The sequence below is a fragment of the Triticum aestivum genome, chromosome 7A (genome assembly GCF_018294505.1).
Source record: "Triticum aestivum cultivar Chinese Spring chromosome 7A, IWGSC CS RefSeq v2.1, whole genome shotgun sequence".
Classification (NCBI taxonomy): Eukaryota; Viridiplantae; Streptophyta; class Magnoliopsida; order Poales; family Poaceae; genus Triticum; species Triticum aestivum.
The window spans coordinates 695,983,234-696,002,025 of NC_057812.1; the positions used below are offsets into that span (position 1 = coordinate 695,983,234).

General features: G+C 44.6%; 2 protein-coding genes, 3 non-coding genes and 1 pseudogene across 6 annotated transcripts; 1 reads left to right on the forward strand and 5 right to left on the reverse strand.

Annotated features, from left to right (window-relative positions):
• Nucleotides 1–3,250: 3,250 nt before the first annotated feature.
• On the reverse strand, nt 3,251–5,091 carry LOC123154891 (fibroin heavy chain). Of its 2 annotated transcripts, none has more exons than XM_044573507.1 (3): nt 4,253–5,091; nt 3,875–4,168; nt 3,251–3,680 (listed from the first exon to the last, which is right to left on the reverse strand). In XM_044573507.1, exons 1-3 carry the CDS (start codon nt 5,058–5,060, stop codon nt 3,427–3,429), a joined length of 1,356 nt encoding a protein of 451 aa, XP_044429442.1. In that variant the 5' UTR covers nt 5,061–5,091; the 3' UTR covers nt 3,251–3,426. The 2 variants fall into 2 exon arrangements, with proteins under 2 accessions (XP_044429442.1, XP_044429441.1); XM_044573506.1 differs by having other exon boundaries at nt 3,839–4,168.
• Nucleotides 5,092–7,433: 2,342 nt separating this feature from the next.
• On the reverse strand, nt 7,434–7,506 carry TRNAE-CUC (transfer RNA glutamic acid (anticodon CUC)). The gene has a single exon. It is a non-coding gene; the product is annotated as a tRNA-Glu (tRNA).
• Nucleotides 7,507–10,311: 2,805 nt separating this feature from the next.
• Nucleotides 10,312–10,384, reverse strand: TRNAE-CUC (transfer RNA glutamic acid (anticodon CUC)). The gene has a single exon. It is a non-coding gene; the product is annotated as a tRNA-Glu (tRNA).
• Nucleotides 10,385–10,856: 472 nt separating this feature from the next.
• Nucleotides 10,857–12,612, reverse strand: LOC123154892 (E3 ubiquitin-protein ligase GW2-like). The gene is made up of 5 exons (XM_044573508.1): nt 12,228–12,612; nt 12,075–12,126; nt 11,869–11,914; nt 11,554–11,635; nt 10,857–11,463 (listed from the first exon to the last, which is right to left on the reverse strand). Exons 1-5 carry the CDS (start codon nt 12,414–12,416, stop codon nt 11,389–11,391), a joined length of 444 nt encoding a protein of 147 aa, XP_044429443.1. The 5' UTR covers nt 12,417–12,612; the 3' UTR covers nt 10,857–11,388.
• Nucleotides 12,613–13,267: 655 nt separating this feature from the next.
• Nucleotides 13,268–13,340, reverse strand: TRNAE-CUC (transfer RNA glutamic acid (anticodon CUC)). The gene has a single exon. It is a non-coding gene; the product is annotated as a tRNA-Glu (tRNA).
• Nucleotides 13,341–16,337: 2,997 nt separating this feature from the next.
• Nucleotides 16,338–18,236, forward strand: LOC123148504 (uncharacterized; annotated as a pseudogene).
• Nucleotides 18,237–18,792: the final 556 nt, after the last annotated feature.

The window sequence follows — 18,792 nt, forward strand, 5'->3', positions numbered from 1 at the left end:
TTGCACTGCTACATTTACTCTGTACTGCTATGTTGTTTGCACTCCCTGATCATCACATTATGTGCATAATAATAATGCCAGAAGTTCCTGGTATACTCATGCCATAAGTTACTAGTATTTCAAATTTTTCTGTGCACAATAATTTGACTATCACACCAGTTTCACCTGGAGTGAAGTAAATATAATAGAGTACTCAATATGATACAAGAGATAGCACTACAAATTAAGTTCAAATTCATGCCATAAGTTCAAAATCTAGACTTGCAGATAAAAACTGCATAATTCAGTACAAATTTAACCATTACAACAGTACAGTGCACTTCTAGTAGGGCTGATTATTCAGTGCAACAGAGCACAACTACACCAGTACAATGCCACATTACATAATTAAAATTCATCACAGATCTCCTTCAACTTCTTGATCTTGTCCTTGTAGCCATGCTTCTGTTTCAGCAAATCAGAGATGATGTACTCTAGCTTTTTCTTCTCTTCCTTTAGTTGGTCTCTCTCTGTGAGCACTTGGTCTCTCTCTACCACAAGCTTGTCCCTCTCCTTCTCTGCCTTTGCCCTGAGTAACTGATGTAGGTTTGTGCAACCATGGTCTGCCAGCTTCTTCTTCTCCATCTCCTCTTTCAGATCATTGAGAGCCAACCTAGTATTGCCCAGCTCAGTAATAGCATCCTCCTTGTCAGCCACCATTTTTGCAAAATCAAGTTTGAAAAAGCTCAGCTCTTCTTCCATCTTCCTCTTTTCTCCAACTAATTTGTAATTCTGATCACCAAGCTGAACATTGTCTCTCACCCTGTCATTGATTTCTTTGTCATACATGCCCCACAATTCAGTTAGGCAGAACTGCATAACCACTGACCACTCAGGGTCTATCCACTCCAAATAGTTGCACTTTAGTTCAGCCTATAATTTAGAAAAAATATTGTCAATCATACTACACAAGAGAGCCTATCAAATTAATATGTGTTGTCAATAAGAAAGCCTATCAAATTGTGTTCATTTAAATGCACAAACAATTAAGAAAGCCTATCAAATTAATATGTGTTGTCAATAAGAAATTTTTGTCACTTTTAACGGCATATAAACTAAATATATGTTGTCATTAGTAAGTACAAAATTTAGTGCTGGCACTAACAATGTTGTACACTACTTAATTATTTGAGCAAATTACACTGCCATAGCATAATTTCCTACTGGCACTAACAATGTTGTACACTACTTAATTATTTGGAGCAAATTACACTGGCGTAGCATAATTTACTACTGTCAGAGCATAATTAAATCCAACTGTGGGCAATGACAATTGTTCACACTAATAAGCAGAGCAAAATTTCCTTTTGGCATTTGAATGGAGCAAAAACTAACTAAGGTTAACGAAATACAGTACTAACCAACATACCTTCTCCTCAGCGCAAGCAAGAAAATGTTGGCCAGTGTCCGTAGATTCAAATGCTACTAGAAAGCTTAAAACCAAAGAGATTGAAGAAATCAGTGACTTGGTAAGAAATCCTCAACTCAAGAACCCTAACCCTAACCCTAAATGTTGGAATCCTCAAATGAACGTACCTGGCTAGTCACTGACTCGTCGTCCGAAGAAGAAGAGCTTGACCCCTCGCTCCAGGAAACCATGGCGGACCGGCGGACGGCGGCGAGACGACGGTGGCGGCGGCGGCGGCGGTCGTCGAGGTCGAGACAGAGGGGTCAGATGTGCACTGGTGCGGTCTGGTCCGACGAGCGACCCGCACGGCCCACTAATACACGGTCGCGAAAACGGCCGTCCCCCTCCGTTTAACGGCGCCCGTCAGCCCGCGCCACGTCGACCCGACCGGTGGGCCCGACCTGTCGGTTTCGCTGTTTCCACGGCTAAAACGACCAATCAGTGCTCCGCGGTACCGATTAGTCCCAGAGTTGGTGGTTTTTTATGACATGGCTTAAATGTGGTACTGACCGGTTACCCTAGCCCCAAGTGTGGTGGTTTTGGGTAAATAACTCTCAATAACATCGCAAAACATGTAGCGATTATTTTGTCTCAGGTAAATATCTGTAAACACTTTTGATGCTAGAGCCAGAAATGTGATTTCTTTTGGTATTTCGGTTGTGAATTTGGACAGTTTGGAAAACTCATAATGAATGCTCGGTATTTGATGGGTGGCGATGGACTCGTGTAGGAGGACGATACTGACTGGCGTCGTGGTGGCGTCGATGGCAGATAGGCCTGGCAAGATCGATGCGTCAGTATCGGATATGAGGATGGATCGATGGATGAAGGAGATGACGGCCCTTGTAGCGTGCGCATGTGGTGTCCACTGAAATATAGAACACCCCCCATTAGTGTTTCGGTGTTTGGCGTCGTGAGCTAGGTGTCGGATTTAAAACCTGGCGTAGAAGTCACGCGGTATACTTTGGTTCAGCAATGAAACTAGAAGCTGTGTTCCTCTCTTCAAGGGAAAAAAATGGTTGCATCATTTCGAACATGAAGAGGGGGGAGGAGAGGGGAGAATCCAACCAAAAATGTTTTATAAACATATACGTCTCTTCTATATTCTCTCTCATAAACATTGTTATCAAGATATTATTAGGCACTGGTGATGATTTCTTTTCAAAAATTTCCGTTCCAAAAGCATAATAGTGTTTTTTTAGAACAAAAAGAATAGTGGTTGTTAGAAAAGTAGAGTAGTAAAAATGTGTACCTACACCAATACGTCCACTTCATCTGAACAAAAAGAATAGTGGTTGTTAGAAAAGCAGAGCAGCGCATACGGAGCGCTCCATGTGCTCCACGAACGCGTGTCCCGACCCGTGCCGAGAGCAGCGGAACGGCCGGGCGGCCGGATGGAGTCGCGCGTCAGGATCGATCGCCGGAGCGCCCGTCTCGTGCATGGCGACGGGGTCCGGCCGGCGGTACGTGCGTGCCTGCCCAGATCGGGGAGCGGTGCCCTGGCGCGCGCGACGCGCCGGCGCGTGGCCTTTGCCTCGCCCTTTTCCGGCTAGCTTCCGTGCCCTTGCCGGCACGGACGATCGAAACGGATACCGGTGACGTCTCATCGGCCCATTCACCGGCCGGGTCCGCCGGATCGCCGGACGGGACGAGATCGACCGATCGACCGCGGCCGGGAATCACGTGGCACAAGAGCTCAAGCAATGCCGGTTTCGACGACCCGACAAGGGAACAGCCTGCCGGCAACGTGACTTGCCGAGGAGTTTCGCTCAACTTTTCCATGACTTGTTCTTCACAAACGCATGATTCTGCAACGATCCATTCGATTGAAATCGCAAACTCGTCCACGAGACGTAAAATAAACAAGTTGGTGCATGCGTACACCACCCAACCAGAAACAAACGAAAAATATCACGCGTGATGAAGGCCTTAAAAAGTGCACGTGAACGATCACTCGTTCACTCGACGAGGATCAGTTTTCAGTGGTGCTTGCCCCAGCCAGACCCGCCACCGGACCCGTAACCCGCGCCGTAGCCTGTTCCTCCTCCGCCCACGCCGAACCCCGGCCGTCCCCCGGGACCGAACCCTGCGCCCGAGGTTGAGCCGGACGTCGAGCTGGACCAGCTGGAGGATCCTGCTCCGGAGAATGAGCCGGGGTTCGAGCCGGAGCCGGCGCCGGACCAGGCGCTCGAGCTAGAACCGGCGCCCGTGCTGGAACCGAATCCAGTAGACCCTGTAGAAAAATCAAGCACGTGTTACACTTGATTGCAGTTGCAATGAATAAAACTTTTTGTGGGGTTGCAAACGTAGGATTAGAACATTGTGCAATGTTACATATCAACGTGCAATCCTGTAAAGTACTCCAGTAATGACGAGGAGTAAACATCGAACCTGAGCTCGAGTCGGATGCTGAGCTTGAGCCGGAACCTGAACTAGACATGGAGTTTGATCCACTACCGGATGCACCGAACGCACCAGAGCTCGAACCAGCATCCGAGTTTGCACCCGACATAGAGCCGGAGTTAGAGCTTGACCCCGAACCCGACATGGAGTTTGATCCACCGCCTGATGCACCGAACGCACCCGAGTTTGCACTTGACATGGAGTTTGATCCACTACCTGATGCACCGATTGCACCAGAATTTGACCCTGAGTTTGCACCCGACGTAGAGCCAGAGTTGGAGTTTGAACCGACACGTGATCCACCAAATGAAGCCGCACCTGAGACACGCAAAACCTTGGTGAGACACGTGAAAAAAAGCGTGAATGTTAGCAACGAGAAGAGTAACCAAACACAACACTAACCTGACCCAGAAGATGAACCTGAACCTGAACCTGAGCCAGAGGAATCATATCCCGAGCCTACGCTTGAGCCGGACCCAGCTGCAGTATTCGAGTAAGAACCGGCATTCGACCCACCATACGAGTTGGAGCCTGAACCAGTGCCCGAATTCGAATTTGAATTCGACGAGGAGCCACCAACAACACCACCAATGCCGGAACCACAAGATAAGCACCCACCACTTGGCCCGACATTCGACCCGCCGCCAACCCCGGACGATACACCAGAACCCGACCCAATACCAGATGACTCACGCCCACGTGAGGAATATGAACCTCCACCTGACCCGGACCCGGACCCAGAGCCCGAACCCAAGCCCGCTCCGGAACCATAGTTCGACCCGGTACCCGTGTTACAGTCCGGACCACCGTTCGCCCCACCATTCGAGCCGACGCTGACACCAACACCGACATTTATCGATGTGTCCAAGCCTACGGAGCCAGAGCCAGAACCCGAACCCGAGCAAGACGACGTACCCGAACCGCAACCGAAAGCTGAGCCCCCATTAGCAGAGCCCGAGCCATACCCGTAACCGGAGCCCGTGCCCGACCCACGACCGGACGCGGTGTGAGAGCCACCGTTCTGACCCGACCAAGCACTGTAACCCGACCCCTGGCCCGAACCCGATCCACCGAGCCCAAGATCAAGCCCTATGCCTAGCCCACCACCTAAACCCAGACCCAAGTCGCTTCTCACCGGCCTGCCCATTGCAACACCTGCTGCCATTGACACTAGCAGCGCCACAAGAAGAACCCGACGGGACGACGCCATTGGCGATTGATGTGACTGTGTTAGTACTATGATCTTTGCTGGTGATGTGTGCAGTCCTGTGCCGTGTATGCGTGTTTATATAGCCGCAGCTTGATGCATAATGTATTGGTGGCACATGATGCTTACTGTAAAAGGTGGCGCGAACGGTGACTGGACGGATTCCTTCACGGGCGCTATGGCATGTGAAACATGACCTAACTCTTTGGAGCTTAACCATTGGCGGTTCGTGTTATCTTAGGAGCTGACGAGGGGTTTGGCTCAATCTATGGTCGCTATTGCCAGTTTGCTAATACTATATACTGGTACTTCTCGTGAGTTCTGGATGGAAGTTTCTAGACTGGTTCCAGATGGCTTTGGTATGAAAATGCATCCCTGAAAATGGACTCTGTAATGTAAGCATGGTAGCATGCAGAATGTTCTGCAATGTAATTCATCAGTAAACATATTGTAAATGCGCATAGTGAGTAAACAGTTTTCAAAACAAAACTGAGCTCCAACATATCATCGCAAGAAGCTGGAATGGAGTTATCAATTGTAACATCTAACAAAGGAAGTGGATCTAGTTTGCATCTCATATGAAGAATCTCCAATCGAGCAAAAAGTTTTCATCTGATCTGAAGAATAAATTTGATGCTGATGTCGCATTCCGAACTTTGACAGTAGTTAAGAGTGAGCGCAAACCTCCGAACCTTAACGGGCTAATAAAAATGATAAAGACAAAATAATTACAGGCTGGGATTCTGTAGTAGGGAAGGTGCACCGCATGGAACAAAAGCAACTGCGGCAGCATGATGACTGGACGCTAACGTGGAGTTCTTGACCACCACAAATATAATTTAGGCCTGAACATTTGGGACTTTATCTTTGTCTTCAGAGCCGCCCACAGAATCGTTCTACACTCCTTCCCATGAATAATACTAATCATTCTACACTCCTGTACCAAATCGCCATTCTAACTGCCACTGGCAGATTTGTTTTTTCTTTCAACATGCAGTGTAGCAATTACTCTGTTCATCATACATCTATATCTAGAACAGTTTCTTCCCATTGTCTCAGAATCATACAGACAAATGATATCTGAAAAATTTCAGGTACGGTCATGGGAGCCATGAGATCTCTCTCTCTGAAAGTCAGAAAAATCAACAGTTTACCAAGTGAGCTTTTAGCACTGCAGTGGGCTTGCAAGTTGCAACTACTATGGTGGTAGAATATGTGTCCACCGGTGTTCTTGGAATGTCTTCTCGTCGCAGCCTCATTAATGCTATGTTGTTCCTGGAAGAAATTCAGAAGAAGGACCTGTTGGAAATCATCAGGTAGCATGATGCTGTATGTTGATCAGAATCACTGGGCAGAAAGCTTACCTCTTGCTGAAGTTTTTTCCCACTCAAGGTTCTAGCACCTCGGTATTTAACAGCGTAGTTTGTGGTTTTGCAGAATGGGCAGCTGCATTGCTAGTTAAGGTTCCAAAGGGCAGATGCAAAATTCAGCTAGAGAGCAGTAAGATTTTAGGTCCAATACATCATTCAAAGTAAAGAGTCTTCAGTATAAACGCGTATCAGATTAAATTTGGTACAGATGTTCATGGGGTACAGTACATGTGCAGAGTATTGCACGGCTAGGTAGCAAAGTAGGATACTGGACAGATTTGGAAGCCTTCGACAGCATCAACTGCAAGAAGCACTCTGCACAACCTTGAAACATGATAGGCTATTTGAGAACTTCTTAGAATAATGATGACAGTGAAAAACTTCTCTGAGATGAAGCATTATTTTGGAGGAATGGGGGAATATGCTTTATAAGCAATGATATTCAGTTAGTAGTGACTTCTGGGATCGGGTTTATAGCCCCGCCGCGGCCGCATCGGTGTGACCTGCGGGTGTGCAAGGAGCAGAGCCGGAGAGCGGGAGGTGGCTGTCGGTGGCTGCTTTTCGATCGGCGGAGGGAAAGGAGAAGAGGGAAGGAAGCAAGGGATCAAAATTTGGACTCTTTCTTTTCAGGCGGGGTCGGAGCGGAGTGGACGGCCGTGATGAGCCGATCATGACGTCTCTTTCCGCATAAACAGATTACCAAACTTAACTGAAAAAAATAGATAGTGAAATGAAAAGGCTCCTGAATATACTTACTTTTCAGTGTCAATGAGGGTTCAACTTTAGGAAAAAAGTAATCAAATTTTAGACTCCTCTTTCTTTTCAAACGGGATCGGAGCGGAGTGGACGGCCGCGATGCGCCGATCGTGACGTCTGTTTCCGCAGAAGCAGATTGCCAAACTGAACTGAAAAAATAGATAGAGAAATGAAAAGGCTTCTGAATATACTGTACTTTTCAGTGTCAATGAGGGTTCAACTTTAGGAAAAGCAGTTATAAAAAAAAAGCTTCCGTCGCCGGGACTTGAACCCGGGTCTCTCGGGTGAGAGCCGAGTATCCTAACCACCTAGACTACGACGGAATGAGTAACAATGCAAATACTACTGCATATCTCTTTTGGCACACCACACAAACATGCACTAGTACATGCAAGCCATATTCTTGGCTAGCTGAGCATAAAGTGACATGGCTAGACACCAACCACAAACAGAGAGAAAACTACATTTGCTCTATTTGATCAATTACATATTTGAATTCCGCCATGCATGCGAACACATGGACTGTCCATAATTCAGACAAAGCGGATCATGAGAATCCAAACCAACATATCATGTGTTTGTCTTGGCCAAAATTTCCAGCAATCTTCCAGCCTCCTCCCTACGTTGGAAGTTTCTAGGCTTGGTTTTGGTATGAAAATGCATCCCTCGAAAATGGAAATGGACGCCCTTCATGAACAGTTCAGGTAAACTGCATTCTTTTTCAGACAGTGCACTGAATGTTCTGTAATCTGATTCAGTAAGCATACTGTGAATGCACATTGGTGCTTACACAGCCTTCAGCTTCTAACAGTACAGTACAAAGTTCATAGCACAACTGATTCCAACGTACTATTGCAAGAAATTGAAATCGAATATTCTGATATTGATAGTAAGGTCTAACAAATGAATTGCAACTAGTTTTCATCCGGGATGAAGAATACATTTGATATTGTGACATTCTGTAACTTCGAAGCGCACTCCGAAGCTTACCAAACTAGAAATGATAAAGACAAAAGAATGACAGGCTGGGATTCTGCAGCAGGAAAGGTGCACCGCACGACACCAGAGTGACTCCGGCTGCCTGATGGCTGACGCTAACGTGGAGTTCTTGGCTGCCACAAATACAATTTAGGGCCTGAAAACTTTGGACTTGATCTTTGTCTTCAGAGCCAGTTACAGAATCGTTCTATACTTCTGCACCAAATCCTCACTCTACTCTACCAGTGCCGCTGGCAGAATATTTTTTGTCTCAGCATGCAGTACTAGCATTTATTCTGTTCTGCATACCTCTTGTATCTAAAACAGTTCTTTCCATTGTCCCAAAATAATGCAGAGAAATGATATCTGAAACATTTCAGGTACAATCATGGAAGCCTTGAAATATCTCTCGAAGGGTTCGAAAAATCAATAGTTTGGTAGGGAGCTTCTAGCACTGCAAAATCGAGCTTGCAACTCCTACGGTGGGAGAATCTGTCCACCGATATTCCGAGTCTTGGAATGTATTCTCATCGTAGCCTCATTAACGTTCTGTTCTTCCTGCAGCAAGTTCAAAATAGAAGGCTTGTTGGAAATTATAAAGTAGTATGGTGCTGTTGATCAGAATATCTGGGCACAAAGCTTACTTCTTGTTGAAGTTTCTTATCACTCAAGGTTCTAGCACCGCGGTATTTAACCGCGTAGTTGGCGGTTTTGCAGAATGGGCAGCTGCATTGCTAGTTAAGGACACCCACACTGAATTCAGATACAACAATCAAGGCAAAATATATTCTTCAGTATGAAACATAAGCATCATGCACAGTGCATCTTTGAGATCGAATTTAGTAAAGATGTTCAAAGGGATACAATATGCAGAGTATTGGAGACTAGCTAGGTAGCAAAATAGGATACTGTACAGCTCTGGAAGCCTTCGACGGCATCAGCTGTAAGAAACACTCTGCAGGACAGAATGATTGAAAGCTTCAGAGAAACTTCTCTTAGAATGTTAATATGTAGTTCTCACTTCACTTGGCCTAATATAGGTATTAACTACGAACTTCTGAATTTCAGTACAAATTTAGAAATGAAGAGAAGTATAACTGTAACCCGACGGATTACCTGGGCAGATCCCTTTGCCGAAGCCCAATTTACCTGTAACCAGAACTGCATCGATGGAGGAAAAAAAAACCATCAGACCAATGCACCAGAGAAGCGCAATTGTGAGAATTAGATGCGCATACGTACGTATACACCCATCAGCAGTTCAATAAGCAAGGTTTTAGCAATGCTAAATTGGGCTTGCAACTACTATGGTGTTGTTGATCAGGATCACTGGGCAGAAAGCTTACTTCTCGTGAAGCTTCTTCTAACTTGAGGTTCTAGCACCACAGAATTCGACAGCGTAGGCTGCAGTTTTGCAGAATGGGCAGCTGCATTGCTTGTTAGGGGCCCAAAGGGATTCAGGTGCAAGACTCGGCTAGAGAACAGTAAGATTTTAGGCGCATACATCAAACAAAGTAAAGATTTTCTTCAACATAAGCACGTATCGGACTAAATCTGGTACAGATGCTCATGAGGCACGTATACAGAGTATTGCACACTAGCTAGGTTGCAAAGCACTAAGGTTGAGACACTTATTTTGGGACGGAGGGAGCAGTAGGATACTAGACACTGGACAGCTCTGGAAGCCTTCGACGGTATCAACTGCAAGAAGCACTCTGCAAAGCAATGAAACAGACAGAACAGGATATTTGAGAACTTCTTGGAATATTGATGACAGTGAAAAACTTGTCTGAGATGAAGCATTATTTTAAAGAAATAGGGGCATATCCTTTATAAGGGATGATATTTAGTTAGTAGTTCTGCTACGTCTGGCAGCGGGTTTTTGATCGGCGAGAGGAATGGAGAAGTGGAGGGAAGGAAGCAAGGAATCAAATTTTGGACTCCTCTTTTTTTCCAAGCGGGATCGGATCGGAGTGGACGGCTGAGATGGGCCGATCCCAATGGTGACGGCGCTTTCCGAAGAAGCAGATTACCAGACTGAACTGAAAAAATCGAGAAAATGAAAAGGCTCTTGAACGGAGGGAGTACTTTTCAGTGTCAATGCGGGTTCAAACTTTAGGATTTTCTTTATTATTTTAAAAAGATTGAATTTCCGTCGCCGGGACTTGAACCCGGGTCTCTCGGGTGAGAGCCGAGTATCCTAACCACCTAGACTACGACGGAACAGTGACAGAACAAATATTGGAACATATCTGTTCGCGCACGCCACAGAAAATTAGCACCACCAGAGGTCAAGCCTTATTCTTGCACGAAATATAGGGCTGGGCACGAGCTGAATCGCAGCTTTGTTTGATTCAGACATGGCTAGAAAACATCGACAAACTGCATTTTCTCTATTTGATCCATTACATATGTGAATTCCGCCATGCATGCGAACACATGGACTGCTCCAGATTCAGACAAAGTGGATCCTGGGAATTGTTTGTCTTGGACAAAATTCCAGCAATCTTCCACCCTCCTCCTCCCTACATTGGAAGTTTCTAGACAGGGTTCCTGCCGGTTTTGTTACGACATCGCATCGCAGGAAAATGGAAATGGATGCCATTCATGAACAGTTCAGGTAAACTGCATTCTGTAAATGTTCTGCAATTCGAATCAGTAAGCATACTGTAAATGCACATGGTGCTTAAACAGCCTTCAGGTTCTAACGATACAGTAGGAAGTTCGTGGCGTAACTGAAGAATCCGGAAACGAGCAAAAGGTTTTCAACCGAGCTGAAGAATACATTTGATGCTGATGCTGTCACATTCTGAACTTCGACAGCAGTAGAAAAGATAGAAGTAGAAGAACTACAGAGTACAGGCTGCGGTTGCATGATGAGTGGACGCTAACGTGGAGTTCTTGGCCACCACAAATATAATTTAGGCATCAACACTTTATCTTTGTCTTCAGAGCCGTCAACATAATCATTCCACACTTCTGCACCAAATCCTCACTCAGAATATTTTTTGTTTCAGTTTGCAGTAGTAGCATTTATTCTGTGTCTCTGTTCTGCAAAGATATATATCTAAAACAGTTCTTTCCATTGTCTAAAAATTATGCAGACAAATAACATCTGAAACATTTCAGGTACTGTCAAGGCAGCAATGAAATCTCTCTCAAAGGGTCAGAAAAATCAACAGTTCGGTTTTGGAGCTTTTAGCGTGGCAAAATCGGGCTTGCGACTCCTATGGTAGTAGGATATGTCGACCGGCGTTCTTGGAATGTATTCTCGTTGCACCCTCATGAACGCTCTGTTCTTCCTGTAAGAAATTTAGAATAAAAGTTTTGCTGGCAAATATCAGGTAGTATGATGCTGTATGTTGATCAGAATCTCTGGGCTGAAAGCTTACTTCTCGTTGAAGTTTCTTCTCACTCAAGGTTCTAGCACCGCGGTATTCGACAGCGTAGGCTGCGGTTTTGCAGAATGGGCAGCTGCATTGCTAGTTAAGGGCCCAGAGGTATTTAGGTGCAAAATTCAGCTAGAAAACAGTCAGATTTCAGGCCCAATACATGAACGACTCAACTTAAAATTCTTCAGTATAAATATAGATGCAGAAGTATGAATCATAGAACAAGTATCAAATTAATTTAGTGATTAAAGATGTTCATGATGAGATACATATGCACAGAGTATCGCACACAAGGTAGGGAGCAGAGTAGGATACTGGACAGCCCTGGAAGCCTTGGACGGCATCAGCTGCAGGAAGCACTCTGCAGGGCAGGGTGATTGAGAACTTGGCAGAGTCATTACAGTGAACCATGTTTTATAAGTACAGTGTAATTGTGCAGTTCTCAGTTGACAGGAGTACTACTTCTGAATTTCAGTACAAATTCGAGCAAAAAACTGGACAGATAATTGTAACGGGGTCACCTGTGCAGATCCCTTTGCCGCAGCACTTGGATCGATTCAAGCTCGGGTAGAACTGCATCCATCGAGGACAGAAAAGAGAACCATCAGAACAACGCACCAGAGAAGCCCAACTGTCAGTCGAACTTAGGAGGGAGTCGTCATGCGCATACGTACGTGGAAGCAGATGGGGCACTCCACGGCGCGGCCGTCCTCGTCGGCGGCGTCGAAGCACGGCGCGAGGTCGCCGGAGCGGATGAGCCGCCGGAGCCGGTCGGGGTCGAGGTCGGAGAGCTGCCGGACCAGGCGGCGCGGCTGCGTCAGCCGCTCCTCCACCGCCGGACCACGCAGCGCAGCGTTGCCCATTGTGGTTGCGATTAGGGGTGTAGGAGCAGAAGGCTGGGCTGCTACGGCCGGAGGCCGGGTTTATAGCCCCGGCGCGGCGGCATCGCTGCGGCCTGCGGGTGTGGAAGGAGCAGAGCCAGGAGGAGAACGGGAGGTGGCCGTCGGTGGGTGGCGGTGGTGGTGGGGTGGCTCTGCTTTTTGATCGGCGGAGGGAAAGGAGAAGTGGAGGGAAGGAAGAAAGGAATCAATTTTTGGACTCCTCTTCTTTTCAGACCAGAGTGGACGGCCGTGATGCGCTCATCGTCACGTCGCTTTCCGCTTCCGGAGAAACTGATTGCTTTGGTGAAGCAGAACAAGCATGTCGAGAACTTCTTGTATCAAACTGATGAAAAATAGACAGAGAAATGAAAATAGATTTGTAGGCTAGGACGAGGAGCATGCCATGTGTTGCTCGCCGTGGTGTTTTCTTTGATCCATAACACATTTCTGAACTTCCCATGGCAACACATGACCAAATGCCTCACAGTGGATCGGTGTCTCCAAAGGTTAGGACTACCATCACAAACTGGCCACCAGCTCATCAAGCATCTAGCTTGCCCAGATTTACCTTATTATGAGCATTTGCTTTCACCAAAAACTACAAAGCAGTCTCAAAAATGAAGATAATTTCACCGAGCAGCTTAGGGTGACAAACTGTCTTTCCTATATCAACAATGAGCATGTGACAGAATGAGCTTCGATATGAACAGCACATTGCCAGATGCATTTATCCTTCACTCGGATCAGGAACTATGATCATTCAACTTCAGTGAAAATTACCCTGGGAAAAAAAGGAAGAACTTCAGGAAAAATTTATAGAGCAAAACAAAGATTTCCGTCGCCGGGACTTGAACCCGGGTCTCTCGGGTGAGAGCCGAGTATCCTAACCACCTAGACTACGACGGAATCGTGACGGCTAGAACACTGGAACATATGTGTTCACACCTACAGCACACACAACATGCACGAACGATAGAGCTGGCCATAAGCTGACTGGCTAGAAACCAACCACAAACCGAGAGAAAACTACATTTTGATCCATTAAACTACACTTTGAGAATCCAAGCCAACTCGTATGCTGTGCTTTTCTTGGACAGAGTTTGAGAAATCTGCCTGCCTGCCTACGTTGAGCAGAGTCAGCCAACCACAAACTAGCATGTCAACAGCTCATCATGCATCATGTTCATCTTGCAAGGCTTCTGCTTTCACGGAGCACTGCAGAAAGATATCTCAAACTGTTCGTTACTAACACTACATCTTGCGGTCTTAACACTACTGAAGAAATGAATGTGATTACGGTTCGTAACGACACATACAGTACTTTGAGAAAAATCCACATTACACCCCTGAACTTGCCACTCGGTTTAAGTTTTAACCCTGAACTACAAAAACCTGTCAACCCACACTCCAGACTAAACATCTGGTTTAAGTTTCAACCCTTCTCACGATGAAAATGGTTTTGACAATGTTAATTGCTAACTGAGCAGCGCCATGTCCGCTTTTAACCCCTCCAGCAAAAAAAAAACAAGCAAAAAATAGATGATTAATAGTTTCATCTCTTCCACAAAAGGGACATTTCTTATCACCCTTCGACCCTCTACAAAGCAACTTGTCTTTTGTAAGAATACTATTTCTCAAAGTTAACCACATAAAAACTTTCACCCTAAGAGGCGTCTTGACTTTCCACATGAAAATTGTGGATATTTAACTCCATTTTCAATTAAATGTCTATAGAAAGACTTAACAGAATATATGCTATTCTTTGTCAGGGTCCATCTAGCCTCACCCTTTTTATCATCTAGAACAACATAGGCACAAACCTCTTTGATGTGATTCCATAATTCAAGAGAATCTCCAATTAGAGTTCTTCTGAACCTCACATTATCTATACCAGTGTTCAGTATGTGTCTAACAGACTTGTTTTTATCAAAACATATATTATATAATCTAAGAAAACTGCATTTCAAGGATTTTGCTCCAATCCACCACTCTTCCCAGAATCTAACATTGTCTCCTCTCCCTACAATAAATCTATAGAGAGAGAGAGAGAGGAAATGTTCTTTGTGATTAAGGATTTCACTCCAAAACTGGGAGTCTCCCTGTCTAGATGTTACAACATTCAGAAATTGATGCTTATTGTATTTATTGTCTATAATATCTTGCCATAGTCCATCTGTATTAAAAAGTTTCCACCACAATTTACATAATAGATCTTTGTTCATCAAAGATAAGTTCTGTATCCCCAGCCCACCCATGTCTTTTGGTCTGCAAACCTCAGAGCACTTAACCAAATGATATTTTTTTCTTGTCAATGGTTTTTTGCCATAATAATCTAGCTCTATAAAAACCCATACGTTTACAAACACCCACTGGCAGTCCATAGAAGGACATCATAAAATATGGAATTCCAGTAAGGAGGATTGAATCAAAGTAATTCTTCCAGCATTTGCCAATAACCTCCCCTGCCAGTTTTCACACTTCCCCTCCATTCTCTCCCTAGGAGGTTTCCAATGTTTATTTCCGATTCTTTTCTCATCTACAGGGAGTCCCAATTATTTCATGGGTAAAGTACCAACAGGGCAAGTAAAAATCCTGTATGCCTCTGCGATATTAACAACATCCCCAAAAAGAAACAACTCACTTTTGCGAAAATTGATTTTTAGTCCAGACATTTGGTCAAAGAGACATAAAATAGATTTCAAATGATGAGCAATTTTCATAATCATCATGTAGCAAAAAAAAAGAATTGTATCATCTGCATACTAGAGCATGTTAATCCCATTCTCAACATTCTCATTTAGGACCCCTTTTATAAGATCAGCTTTCTTGGCATTATTGAGCATAATGGCCAAGCCATCAGTTGCCAGATCAAAGTTCAAAGGAGATACCGAATCCCCCTGTCCCTTTGTGTGTAGGGAAGTAGGTGCCTAAGCTATCTTTTTTTTCGAAAAGGGGGGTTTCCCCGGCCTCTGCATCAGACAGATGCATACGGCCATATTTATAAATAAATAAAGTAGTTCAACAATGTCTTGCAAAGTGCTGCAACAAAGGATACAACAATGCCTAAGCTATCATTTACTTTGATAGAAACTTTACCACCTCTAATACGTTTCATTACCCAATCTACCCACTTATCAGGGAACCCCTTCATTTTAATCATTTGGAAGACAAAAGACCATTTCACTTTGTCATATGCTTTCTCAAAATCCACCTTGAGGAGAATAACACTTTGCCTTTTTTATGAATGCTATTTAAGGCTTCATGTAGTATTAATACACCCTCCATAATATATCTAGCTTTAACAAAAACAGTCGGGATTGGGAAGATAACCTCTGCAGCTACTAAGTTAAGTCTTTTCATCAAGACGTTTGTCAATATTTTGAAGCTTACATTTAACAAGAAACTAGGTCTAAATTTCTGAATTTGGTTAGCATTTTTTGTTTTTGGAACCAGAGTAATAATGCCACAGTTAAGTCTTCTAATATCCATTTTGCTTCTAAAAGTCATCCAAGGGGCTTTTAGATCAAATTTAATCAAATCCTAAAAATGTTGATAAAACTCAGCAGTAAAGCCACCTGGTCCAGGAGATTTGTTGTGGGCCATATTAAAAACATCATCAGTTAGTATTACTGTTATTTAAATGATTTCTTAACGGAAACTCATATATTACATCATTGGACATCTTAATTTTTTTTACATCATCGGACACCTTAATTGATTGTGAGAGCTTAATTAACCCTAAGAAGTTTAGTGAAAAGAACATAAACATCTCAACATTATTTCAGCTTTGATTTCTTAACGGGGAATTCGTATATCTACACGGCTGGCAAACGGGGCTAGTAAAAGAATCTTCGCGTTGAAAACGGGGGCTAAACCTTTGGCCAAACCCTGGACCTCCGCTTCTGATGGCGGTCACCGTCGGCTGTTCCGACGGTTCGATTCCCATCTCGGAAGCGCGACGCCACGCGGCGGCGCCGGCACGGCCGCGCAATCTCCGGTTCCCCGTCACGCCCCCGCCCAGTCGTGCAGCCTCGAAGTCGCCGCCGACTAGCCATGACGACGCGGCGGCCCGCGAGATCCCGGTTGCTGTCGCCCTGCTACTCGCCGCCGCGGCTGCGAACGCGGCCATCCCGCCCGCCGCGATCGCTGCGTCAGGCGGCTCCATGGGCGGGCGCTCCTCCTCATCGTCTTCGTCCTCTAGCTCCTCTTCTTCAACATCCAGCAGCTCCTCCTCCTGGTCCTCCTCAACATCCTACAGCTCGTCCTCCTCAGGACCATCTTGGCACGATTCTTCGACGACTCACGAGTCGGTCGGGACGGCGGCCGCGCCACCCGTGGCAGCTGCGGGCGTCGACCCCGCCGTACTCGTGCAAGCGTGGCTGATGCTCATCGGCCTCATTCTCCTGGCCGTCGCCGTGTGGCACTACACCCGGCCGAGGAGGACCGTGGTCAAGCTCCAGGTTCACCTGATCTGTACTTATCATTCTCAAACGATTGACGAGTACCTTGATCTTTACCTCTGCTTACAAAATCATAGTGCCGGTCGATCAATGTAGTTCATCATGATTTCAGGTTGCATTGCTGGGCTTGGCAAAGCCGTTTCAGAAGGAACTGAACGAGATTGCTGAGAAGGTGGTGAGGCTTCTAACCAGCGTTGGTATAAGTTCATATTGACGGGTAATATGCTTTCTGAAATTTTGATCTGTAATGTAGTGTCATTGATTCAAGCCCTCCGCACTGACTTCCATGCCTCCTTGTGCAATAGCTTGAGTTTGTTGTTAGCTTGTGCATAATATTGGTCATTACCTGTATAGTGATCATTATCAAATGTTTTTACTGCTAATACATCGCGTTGAGATCTATGATAATATCAATTCTTCCTCAGTACTACCTTGTTCATTCTGTTCATGTGACTCATTATGCAGAGACCATATGTGCCTTGAACCGTCACAATGATTGCTGCGTCTCTTCAAGCTTATCAGTAAGAAACATATATACTGTACCTCTTGTTGATAAATAATGTCTATGGGGCTCGATGGATCTTCTCCGTTATGACAACTAGGATCTTGCATGAAGTCCGCTGTATTTTAGCCCACTTGATCTTGTAATTTTGTAATTTTTCGTTTACGTTAGGCTGATGTCAAAGTTGGAGCGGATTCTTGGGAGGGGCATTTCGATAAAATTTCTCTGGAGGAGAGGAGCAAATTTGATGAAGAAACACTTTACAACTTGGATGGAATCAAGAGGAAGAAAGAGTACTCCAAGAAACCAGATGGCTTCAGCAACGAATATATAGTGGTATATTAACTTCGTCAACCGTAAAATGCTTCTAGAAATATGGCTTTCCTAGTCAATGCGAACTAATTGATTTGGACATCTCAGTGATGATAATTCTTCACGTAGCCTGATATTCTTGTGTTAGAAATGTGAAGTTACACGTTTGCAGATAATGACTTTTGTGATGATTCACAATTTCTTCAGGTAACCATCCTAATGGCTGCTGATGGAGCACTGAAGTTCCCAGAAATCAAAAGACCCGCTGATCTGGTAGCAGTACTGGGAAAACTTAATTCTATACCTGCAAGCAAAATGCGGGTATGGAGCATCTTTCCTTCTATTTCATAATTCAAAACTGCTTCCAGATCTAATTTCACCTGACATCGCCGATGATTAATTTTCTACTTGTTCCTGCTATCTCAGGGCATTAATGTTTTATGGACTCCTCAAGAAGAGAATGACGTTCTTTCAGAAGGGAGGTTTCTTGCAGATTATCCTAATATGAAGCCCCTGAGTGATTACTAGGACGGCGTCCCTATCATGTTCTTAGATGCCTGGATCATTTTTTAAGTGCAATGTCTACAAGTTAAATCATTTAGAGTATGTACTGTAAGTTTCCATTGCGGCGATTATGATGAGGCCTAAATTCTAGTTATCTCTTTCATTTTTTTAGCTTATTAGGATATAGTAAGGCTTGTATTAGACGCTAGTCATCGATGAACTAGCAAAAAAGACTAATTCATATTACTTGTAAAATTACCTAAGGAGATGAGGTGGATGAATGCTAGTCATCAATGAACATTGTACCTTCCTAATTCAAATTACTTGTAAAATTATCTTCATAAACCACTAAAAGTTTTTTTTCTTGCAGGAACTCTTTAAGTAATTAATTCATATGTGCATTAATTAAATATATAAAGAAGAAACAAATTATTGCAACTCACTGGTTTGCAGTCATGGTGCCTAAACTATCATGGTTTTCTCACCTTTGGCCTATGTCCTTGTTTTGCATTGAGATATTGAGATGGGAGTTGGCCCTCTCCATTAAAATTCTGTGATTGAACTCATTTGATATTTCTAA

Bases quoted from the DNA above. Each gene is read 5' to 3' on its own strand.
- LOC123154891 (XM_044573506.1), bottom strand. From the start codon at position 5,060: ATGGCGTCGTCCCGTCGGGTTCTTCTTGTGGCGCTGCTAGTGTCAATG. The intron at 4,169-4,252 runs GTTAGTGTTGTG...TGCGTGTCTCAG, and splicing joins AGGTTCATCTTCTGGGTCAG to GTGCGGCTTCATTTGGTGGA. The intron at 3,681-3,838 runs GTTCGATGTTTA...ATTTTTCTACAG, and splicing joins AGCATCCGACTCGAGCTCAG to GGTCTACTGGATTCGGTTCC.
- LOC123154892 (XM_044573508.1), bottom strand. From the start codon at position 12,416: ATGGGCAACGCTGCGCTGCGTGGTCCGGCGGTGGAGGAGCGGCTGACG. The intron at 12,127-12,227 runs GTACGTATGCGC...CGATGGATGCAG, and splicing joins AGTGCCCCATCTGCTTCCAC to TTCTACCCGAGCTTGAATCG. The intron at 11,636-11,868 runs GTATCCTACTCT...CTAGCAATGCAG, and splicing joins AAGGCTTCCAGGGCTGTCCA to CTGCCCATTCTGCAAAACCG.